At 34.9% G+C, this 10,907-nt stretch overlaps 1 protein-coding gene across 1 annotated transcript in view; it reads left to right on the forward strand.

The window, feature by feature from the left end:
* Window positions 1–5,432: 5,432 nt before the first annotated feature.
* The window catches only part of LOC111087118, a 38,033-nt gene continuing 32,558 nt past the window's right edge, over window positions 5,433–10,907 (forward strand). The window contains exon 1 of the mRNA XM_022392606.1: window positions 5,433–5,508. Coding sequence (XP_022248314.1) covers window positions 5,433–5,508 — 76 coding nt within the window. The remainder of the gene's footprint in view (window positions 5,509–10,907) is intronic.

Below are 10,907 nucleotides of genomic sequence, written 5' to 3' on the forward strand. Positions count from 1 at the left end.
GAGTTTATGCCTTGTTCATTAACTAGGTTAAAAAGGTTGTCGTGTCAGCATCACCTCATTGTGGCTACTTTGTTAATATATATACCTGAAGTCCCAGTAAAAGTTTATCTGCGTTATTCATTGTTAACGACAGTGAAGATTACGCACTACTGCCAGACGAAGCGGTTTCAATTGTAACAAATTTCTGTGCAGGATAGCATTTCTAAATATCCTCCACTGTACATGATCATCAGTTTCAAAACTCGTGTTTAAATAGTTCAAAAGCACATAAGCGTATTGGAGGTGTATTAGAAGTATACTGGAGGTGTATTAGAAGTATACTGGAGGTGTATTAGAAATATATTGGAGGTGTGTTAGAAGTATACTGGAGGTTTGTTAGAAGTATACTGGAGGTGTATTAGAAGTATACTGGAGGTGTATTAGAGGTATACCGGAGGTGTATTAGAAGTATACTGGAGGTGTATTACAAATATACTGGAGGTGTATTAGAAGTATACTGGAGGTGTATTAGAAGTATACTGGAGGTGTATTAGAGGTATACTGGAGGTGTATTAGAAATATACTGGAGGTGTATTAGAAGTATACTGGAGGTGTATTACAAATATACTGAAGGTGTATTAGAAGTATACTGAAGGTGTATTAGAAGTATACTGGAGGTGTATTAGAGAACTTGTCAAATATATGGTCGAATGGGATTCCAGTTTCTTCGTCCGTCTTTCCTATAAACTAGTCGTTGATTTCGAAGCGTAGTTATTGTAACTTTTGTGTTTATTATCTTGATAATGATACCAGGAAATATTCCCAATTTCAATACAATGGCATTTGGATCGGAAGGTTCACTATGATAACCATATACATTATTTTGCGAATGAAAGTGTTACTCCAGATTGGCTTAGATTATCCTGTTCTAAGCGCTATTTTGTGCTGGTTTTCTACTTTCATATACAGGACTGAAAGATTCGTTCTTAAAAATGTATCTTTACGTCTTTCAACGATCTGTTTATATGAATATCCTTTGTCAGAAAAGAGCATGAATAAAACTTCAGATAAAAGTCTATTCATGGCGGTATTCCACTATCCAATGGAGGAGAATTTGCTGTGGAGTACAGACATTTACATACTAATTATGTTTTTCATAGTGCCACTCCTTGCATCTACGTCGACACTTTCTGCATTAGCATGCGTAAGTAGTTTTTATGAAGTGCGATTAACCCTTTGCTTAAACCGGCAAGCATGTTTAAATGGAAGAAATATATAATGTCAAATAGGCTTAGGAAATATTTTATTATTTTTGTGCAATGTAGCTATATAGACAAGTCGTAAATATATAGAGGGAAGTAATGTTATCTATAACTGTCACAAATCTAACATCAAAGAGGAAGATAGTGACAATAAAAATGTTGTTAAAGAACAAAAAGCCCAAATTAACAAACAACTGCTGATGAATTAACATAATTAATATTTTTGTCAATGTTTCGTAGAGCTCTCTCTCTCTCTAATTATGCTTTATACCTATAAACATATATTTATACACATCTTATTTTAGAATAAGTAATCGTTGTGGTACTTAGATATTTAAGACTTTAGGAGCTTTGTATGAGAATATGACTGAATTTTAGTTCATATTACCTCACTTAATATCAAGTTGAGTTCGAAACAACACAAGTTATCGTTTAATTTAGGCTAAACATTCCTTGCACTACTTAAGTTTTATCAACTAATCATTACATATCCTGAGTTTCAGTTAATTTGGAGAGAACTAGAGGTTAAATTCCAATTCATTTTGATTATAATCTAAAAACGTAAGCTAACGCTTGAAGTTTGAGGGACTTAATAGTAACATAATTATTCAATATTATTAAAATGTTGTATGAATGATGTTTCGTTTGTGTGTATTTTTGTTTCGATAATTTCTTCTTGAATAATAAAGTAGAAGGTATAATACTTTAACGTTCGTTTATTTGTTGTTAAGGGCAAAGCTGAATAATAGGCTAACTGTACTGTCCACAGTGCAGGAATCGAGCCCCTAATTTTAGCGCCATATAAGTAAGCCCCAAGCTTATGAAGCTCAGCCACCGAAGGCTTACTACTTGGAAGATGAACTATGATGTGTAAAACTTCATAGTTTGATATTTCATTCCTCAGGTTGATTGAGTAACCTGGAACTTAGAACCAGAAACTGTTTTTGATGTCTCTTTCGTAGCTATATGAGTTTTTCTTTATCTTCAGTTTTTAATATTTATTTTAAGATTCGTTCTTTATAGCTCTACAGCAAACAGCAAGTACTTCTAATATCCGGTGAGTCTTAAGATACGAGAGGAATAAAGCGTTCCTAAAATATTTATTTAACCGAATTATACATGCTTATTCGAATATCTTAGAGTTTTATGCCTTTTGCTTGCCGTAGTTTTATTTCCGGGTGTTTATTACGTAGATTTTAGCAACCACTTCAGCACTGTAGAAGCTACCAGCGAAAAGCTAATAGACTAGAACGCGTTACTACTGTTATTGTATTGTGTAGTAAAAGTCACATTATGTAAAGAAAATATATTTATTATACCCTTAGAGAATATTACGCCTTCTTCAACTCTGAATAATTTATGATACTTTTATGTTTTTTTATTTTTGAGTACGTGAATTAATGTTTGTAATTAAACACAAAGTTACACAATGGGATATCTGTGCTCTGCCCACCACGGGTATCGAAACCCGTATTCTAGTGTTGTAAGTCCGCAGACATACCGCTGTGCCACTGGGGGGCTTCTTTAAAGAAACAAATGAAAAAAACTGGATTATCAAAATAAAATATTCAATAAATAACACTTTGATGTTTTTTTCTGAGAAGATTCGTCATCATACCAGCCATAACACCTTTGATAAAAACAATGATTAGTACCAGCGTCATCACATGATGAATGTTCTGGGAGGGGCTCTCAAAATCGAAAGTTATTTTTTAACATTATTCTATTAAATTCGCACGTTTTTATAATCTTTATATTTTATTGACGTCTGAGTTGACTATTTGATTGATTTTTAATTCAGTTTACTAATTTTTTAGACTTATAGATTCTATATTTCCTCTATTATTTGTTAAATGAAGCTATAATGAATAATTGTAGCTTATCTCCTTACTTACTTACTTTTATGGCACTTTCCCGATTGGCTGTCTAGCATTATGCTTGTGATGTCTACAAGTAATCATTTGATTAATTACAAAGAATTATCGAGTTGGTCTAGTAATATTTAGTTTATTGTTTGTTTGTTTCTAATTAAGCACAAAGGTACACAATAGGCTATCTGTGCTCTGTCCACCACGGGTATCGAAATCAGGATTCTACCGTTGTAAGTCCGCAGACATACGGCTGTGACACTGGGGGACTATTTAGTTTATAAAAGTCCTCATTTGTTTATTACATTTTATTAAAGTGTTTACACTTACTTTAGTACTTGTTTAGTGTTATAGGTGTTTCCATTGACTTATTACATTTTATGAAAGTGTTTACAGTTACTTTAGTAATTGTTTAGTTTTATACGTGTTCCCATTATCTTATTATGTTTTATTAAAGTGTTTACACTTACTTTAGTACTTGTTTAGTTTTATACGTGTTCCCATTATCTTATTATGTTTTCTTAAAGTGTTTACACTTACTTTAGTACTTGTTTAGTTTTATAGGTGTTCCCATTGGTTTATTACATTTTATCAAAGTGCTTACACTTACTTTAGTACTTGTTTAGTTTTATAGGTGTTCCCATTGGTTTATTACATTTTATTAAAGTGTTTACACTTACTTTAGTACTTGTTTAGTTTTATACGTGTTCCCATTATCTTATTATATTTTATTAAAGAGTTTACACTTACTTTAGTACTTGTTTAGTTTTATAGGTCTTCCCATTAGTTTATTACATTTTATTAAAGTGTTTACACTTACTTTAGTACTTGTTTAGTTTTATAGGTGTTCCCATTGGTTTATTACATTTTATTAAAGTATTTACACTTACTTTAGTACTTGTTTAGTTTTTATAGGTGTTCCCATTGGTTTATTATATTTTATTAAAGTGTTTACACTTACTTTAGTGCTTGTTCAGTTTTATAACTGTTCCCATTGTTTTATTACATTTTATTAAAGTGTTTACACTTACTTTAGTATTTGTTTAGTCTTATAGCTGTTCCAATTTGGTTATTAAGTTTTATTTAAGTTGTCCTCTTCAGTACTACTTTTACCCCCACGGTTCAGTATTAAGTGCTTACCAATGCTAAAAGTTGGGGCTCGGTCTCTGCAGTGAGTAGAGTGCTTAAGAAAAAAAAAAAAAAACATGCAAACAAAAATCCTTAATACTTATCTAGTTTTGTGATTTTCTTCATTAACTATTTTGGTATTTTGAAAGATGTTCATTACTTTATCTTTTTATTTTATCTTATTGAAATTTCTCTTAATTCATTAAGCTCTATGAGATTTTATAATTACTTTTATTATTGTGTAGATTTCGCTTAGTACATAGTTTTTGTTATGAGAACACATACATCAGTTTTGATAAACATATGTTTACATGTTTCAAATATAACCAACAGAGCCTTAAACGCGTCTGTCTTTAATTATGTCATAATTAACGTATTAATTCTATATAACAAGTTAAAGTTTTTGCAAAAACTCGTTTAAACTAATACCTGATACTGGAGACATACAAAGTGTTGAACACATAATATTAGAACGATTTTAAATATACCATTCAGCAAATCCCATGACAACCGAAGCCAATATACAGATTTAGTGGGACTGAACGTATCAGAACACATTTTTACATTGTTTTACATTTTGTAGGTAGTGTGCTGCCACCAAACATTAATCGCTTTGGGGAAAAGTGTATAATAACCTTTCTGACGCAAAATATACTTGCACGCAGATCAATAAAAATGTGTTAAGATCAGGAACTTAACATTTCCAAAACGGGATATCCCTGGTATTTAACGGCATTGGAAAACAAAGTAATACGGAGCAACTTAGGGCTATAGGATCATCCAGAAAGACACTTGCAACAAGTCGTACCCCAGCAGTAGAAATCAAAGTGAAGTCTTGTTACAGGTGAGCATCCCTGAACATAAAGGTCAGTGGTAAAAGCCGTCCACATGCCCTAGGCGATAGTATGCAACATAACCATGTAGGAAAAGCAACACAAGTCACGTACACGCCAATTGTTTCCACGACATATCCAGGAATAGAGGTGGGGGGTTTGTTGTTGTGGTTGGTTGTGGATTTAATGGCGCAAAGCAAAAGTGCTATCTGCGTTAAACAGTATACTAATAAGAAAAAAAAGTTAAAATATATGTGAATTATTTAAAAGTGTACAAAATATAAAAAATAGACCAATACGTGTCAATTTTGTTTGTTTGTTTTGAAACAGGATTAAAAAATTAAATAGACTTAAAATGCCTAATGGCCCGTAAAAAGCTAAAAATACGATCATTCTGGTCAGTGTCACCGTCGCCAATTACACTGTCCAACAACAGAGGTAAGTACCGAGAAAAAAATATCTCTAAAATGACGTCGGCGCTGGTAATCATAGCGAAGAGAAGGTGTACAATTGTAACTTGGGTGTCAGATTCTCCATACTTTGGCGGACCGACCTTTCTAAAAGAAAGCCATGAGTTATGAAACTGTGGCGAGTGCATAGCCTGAACAAGACATCTTCTCTCTGGTCCTTAGGGAAACTAGACAGCCAAACTACAAAAGAAGGCTTTATCTGAAAAAAGTGACTGTCAACTTCTGTGAAGCCGTGCCTTGATGATAGGTTTGTAGACAGGTATGGCTGGGACAACGCCAGAGCAGACGGATTTAGTTGCGGTGTCAAAAGCTTGTTCCCACGAATACCAAGTTGGCCAGGAATCCAGAAAAAAAAAACGAATAGAAGTGAACAGTAAGCAGAACTCGGCCGGTCGTTTTCAAATATCCATAAGAAGAACCGGGTAAGAACTCGTGCGATTCTAATGCCAGCTAACCAGGGAGGTGGAGATGTGACCCACTGGTGACACTCGACGGGCTAACAATCATCCATGGATATTGTGCCAGGGACAGGTTAGGGATAAGGAGAGTGGAAACAAAGGTCAAGGTGAACCCTGTTTTGCTATCAGGCACCAATGTTCTGGATGATATGTATCTCAGAGAAGTAGTATCTTTATACAGAAACGAGGCCAACAGGATATCGATTAACAAGATAAGGCTTCTAGTCGTACTTACCATCACATACCTTAAACAGTTGGTGAATTAAATGAGTATTTATATAAATCCATATGAAAATTTACCTATCAAGTTGCTGGACGCAGCGCCTATGGATTTCTGTGCGATATAGCTGTGAAACAAGAGCTGGAAAGTCATTGTTTTCCTATTTCGTAAAGTAGATGGATTATAAAAGCAATACAGAGAGTGTTGACGTGCTTTGGTCATGACATTCTTACGACGAAACCTTTTGTAATGGAAACTATGCATATAAAGCATACCCGAACGTAGCCACGCGGACTATAACGACGTAGTGTTGCACCAAAATCGTCTTAATACAATGTACTCAATCTGTAATATATTTTTTTCGCGCATTTAATTATGGTTCTAAAAATGACCTTAGCGCCATCTATGGACGGCATAGCATGTGAACATAATATTTTTTCAACTATTGTTACTGCAAACAATATATTACAAATCGCATATTCCATTGATTAAATATTTTTCAGGATATGTCCTTCGGCATAGAAATTACTTTGTTTTTGTTTTTTTAACTTAGACGTCAATCGTTATTAAAACACATGGAATTAGTGAATATATCTAGAATATTTAAATCTCTAAATTAAACTTGCAAGTATCACACAATTTCTTGTTTCTTCAGAAGTGACATTTTCTAATTAGGCCCGGCATGGCCAGGTGGTTAGGGCGATCGACTTGCAATCTGCGAGACGCGGGTTCGAATCCCCGTCACACCAAACATGCTCGCTGTTTCAGCCGTGGGGCGTAAAAAAGTGACGGTCAATCCCACTATTCGTTGGTAAAAGAGTAGCCCAAGAATTGGCGGTAGGTGGTGATTACTAGCTGCCTTCCCTCTAGTTTTACACTACTAAATTAGGGACGGCTAGCGCAGACAGCCCTCGTGTAGCTTTGCGCGAAATTCAAAAACAAACAAACAAACCCTCTTTTGATATTCAAAACGTATTCAACTATTAAAACACTGGAATGACGTAGAGAACAAGCAGTTATAATATTAGCTATCAAACGTTTCTCTAATTAGCAATTAGTAAGAAAACATGGACTCCTTTAGAGCACAGGGGAATGGACTGATAGTTCTTGCCTTATTTTATTAATTGCAACAGTATGCGATTTTAAAGGTTTTTATTAATAATTAGTGAATAAAGCTTGGTTTACGAATGAACAACACTATATGTTTTTGTTTGATGTCTGTACATACTTAAGCATTATATATGGTTGTGCAGCTCTAATGAGTTATGTCAATCTGGACTCATTCTGATCAAGTTAAACCTATCTTCCTTGGACAAAAATCGTAATATTACTCAAGCACTAGTGTTTTTTGTGAAGATAACATTATTTAAAGTTCGTAACTTTAGAGCAATAAAATGTTGTTGTTTTTTAATTCCAAAACAACTATGAAATGTTCAGTTTCATCTCGGTATCGGTACAATGCCATTTTTGGCAGTAAAGATATAGGTTAAGAGCACGTGTTTGCTTAGTTTCTCGTTACCCTGCTAATGTCAGGGCGTTTTCCGTTGAGATAATTCTAACATATTAAATTTATGAACGATAGACAATGGATGTGATTTATAACTACATCCAGGCTTCGATCGGTTCCCTTACGTCTTCAATTAGCGTCTGTAGCTTTAACGTAGATCTTCTGCTTTTAGATGGGTTGTCTCAAAACTATTAGTTGATCCGAAGTTTTCTATCTTAAGACGAATTGTTAATACAGCTGGCTCTTATTATGAAACTACCCCGAATCGGGCCTGCTGTTAACATGGAATTACACTGCAACGGCCCGTTGTTAACATGCAACTACCCCGCAATTATCCTGCTGTCAACATGGAACTATCCCATATCGTTCTTGTTGTTAACAGGGAACTACCTCACAACATTATTGATGTTAACAATAATGTTGCCGTTGTTGTTAACGTGTTTCGTTCTTAACACGTGACTATCTCGTAACTACACCCTGACATAACATAGTTTTTAGTTTGAAAGTACTTGTTATGTATTATTATAACAAACTTTTATAAACTTGTTCTCAGAATTACGTTTAATAAAGTGTGCAGCTCCCGACCTGATTGTTTTTATCTTGTATGATAATGCGCTAGAATGTTATAGTTATTTAAGGTTATGGGAAATAGCCTGATAATAAGTTATTTTATACGACAAGAATGTTGTTCACGTTTATGAAACGACGTTTAATTACGTTGTTCTCTCTCCTCGTTTAAATACATATGTATACTTGGAAAACACGATGGTAAGATAATCAAACACATTTTAGTTCACTAACGTGCTTTGTAAAATATCAGCTATGGAAAACATGGTCTGAGTTCATCACTTGAGCTGAAAGAACTCGACCCATTATATCACTGTAACAAATGATATCATGTTGTGTACCATAATGGTGTCATTGTTTACAGCGATCACGGTTAATGAGTGACATGATAAACAGGTGTCATTGTTTGCAGCGATCTCGGTTAATGGGTGACATGATAAACAGGTGTCATTGTTTGCAGCGATCGCGGTTAATGGGTGATATGATAAACAGGTGTCATTGTTTGCAGCGGGGGAATTTTATTAGCAGTTTGGATTTAATTGATTTTGCCATTATTCCATGATGATATTTTACGAGGTCATTCATACAAGAGTTATATTCGAATAATCGAACACGTTAGTTAAATAAAATACGTTTTATTATTTTAACATCGTGTTTTGCGTAATTTTTTATGAAACCAAGTTAAGTGATTATGTCGTTTCAATATGGATGGTTGATTATAGTTCTGCCAGAGCTTGGCTGTGTCACATACCTAGAACAGTAAAGTAGATAAACTTGCTCATTTTTGGTACAGTGCTGACTTGACACTCATATTGGCCAGTGTCTTCTTTCTGAGGATATTTGACTCGTAGTGTCCAGTCGTCGGAGTTCTCTCTGTGTATTACTCGAAATCTCTGGTCACTGGAATATGTATAAAGGCCCACAGTCAACACGTGCAGGTCCTTTCTTCTGATCCACGACACCTACAGGAAGACAATTATTGTTTATATCATGTCACTCATTAACCGTGAGCGCTGCAAACAATGACACCTGTTTATCATGTCACCCATTAACCGCGATATATCTAATAGTAACAGAAAAAAAAAAACACAGCTTAATATCTTCTTACTTTATATCTAGGAATACTTAAAGTGAGACAACCAGGCAATATTTTTGAGACACAAATAACACTAAGAAAATGCAGAGTTCAACTGATAAAATATCTCAAATACATTGTTTATTAGTATTATGTGAAATGGGTGCTTTCATGTTATCCTAACTTTGGGTGCAATAAGGTTTCTTATAATCCTTTTTTCACGTGTAATTCTTGTTAACAGAATCATTAGGTTATTTTCTTTGGATGTTGCTAGTTTTTAGATTCGAGGAATTTGTTTCTTGTCAGTAAAAGCAGTTAGCGAACATTCGTCCTCTGCCTTTGTTTTGCTCTAAATTTTCGTTTTTTAGGTTTTGTAAGGTTTTTGCAGTGACGAGCACACATGTCTTGACGACAGAAAGAATTCTTTTCTCCCCATTTCCTGATCTCTCGTGTGTTTTTTTAGCCTATCTGCTGTGTCCACGTCGTGGAATCGAACCTTGGATTTTAGCGTTGTAAGACCGTAAACTTACTGCTGTCCTACCGGAGGATCTCTCTGGTGAAATGTTTTTATTTGTGAAACAAAGAGACGACTTTACTAATAAAAAATATGAAATATGCAAATAACAGGTGCCAAAACTAAATAGTGTCACATCAACGACAAATATGAACACCAACAAAACGTTTTATTTGATGTTGTACTCGTTATCAACAAAACTAAACAAAAAAGCCATTAAAGTGTTCTGTTTGTCTTATTCTTTCTCTTAAGCTGTTTTTTTTCTTTCATAGGCCGAGAGTAGCCTCGTGATTGTCGGACTGTGAATGCGAGGGTCCTTGACTCGTATCCCGAAAATTCCTTCTCTTGCAGTTTAGGACTGCGAGTTATAAGAGTAACGGTCAGCTCCCACTATTCATTTGGAGTAGCCTAGAAGTTGACAGTGGGTGATGTTGACTAGCTACCTTCTATTTAAGCCTATCAGTTTTATATTATAGACGACTAGCGCATAAAACCCTTTTGTGACTTAGCAAGAAGAGTGTGATACAAGACAAAACCAACAAATTAACCAATTCATTGCGGAAACAGTGTTTACTCCTGTACGGAACCTTTGAAGAGATGTCATTTTGTTGCGGTTTTTGCTATATCGTTTAAAGTCACTAAAACAGGTTGTTCATGATTTCACGGTAGAATCGTTTGTTTTGACGTCACTTGCACTCGCCTTACGGCACTCTAAACCTCTCGCGCGACTTATAGACTTGCTGTTCTCAGTTACATAACTTACACATCTTTATATACGTACAAGTATCAAGTATTCAAAATATTATTTAGGGTAACTATTTTGGTTTCTTCGATATTTCTGGGATGTTAGTACAAAAGCAAGCATAGTTAATCTTGTTTTTTAAGTCTGTGATGGCTAAACAGACACATACAGCCGCAGACGTAAAGCAGTGAATGTTTGACAAGACCCTGGAAGGCCCGGCATGGCCAGGTGATTAGGGCGCTCGACTCGCAATCTGCGGGTCGCGGGTTCGAAACCCCGTCCCG

The sequence above is a fragment of the Limulus polyphemus genome, unplaced genomic scaffold (assembly GCF_000517525.1).
Source record: "Limulus polyphemus unplaced genomic scaffold, Limulus_polyphemus-2.1.2 Scaffold1749, whole genome shotgun sequence".
NCBI classification, from domain to species: domain Eukaryota; kingdom Metazoa; phylum Arthropoda; class Merostomata; order Xiphosura; family Limulidae; genus Limulus; species Limulus polyphemus.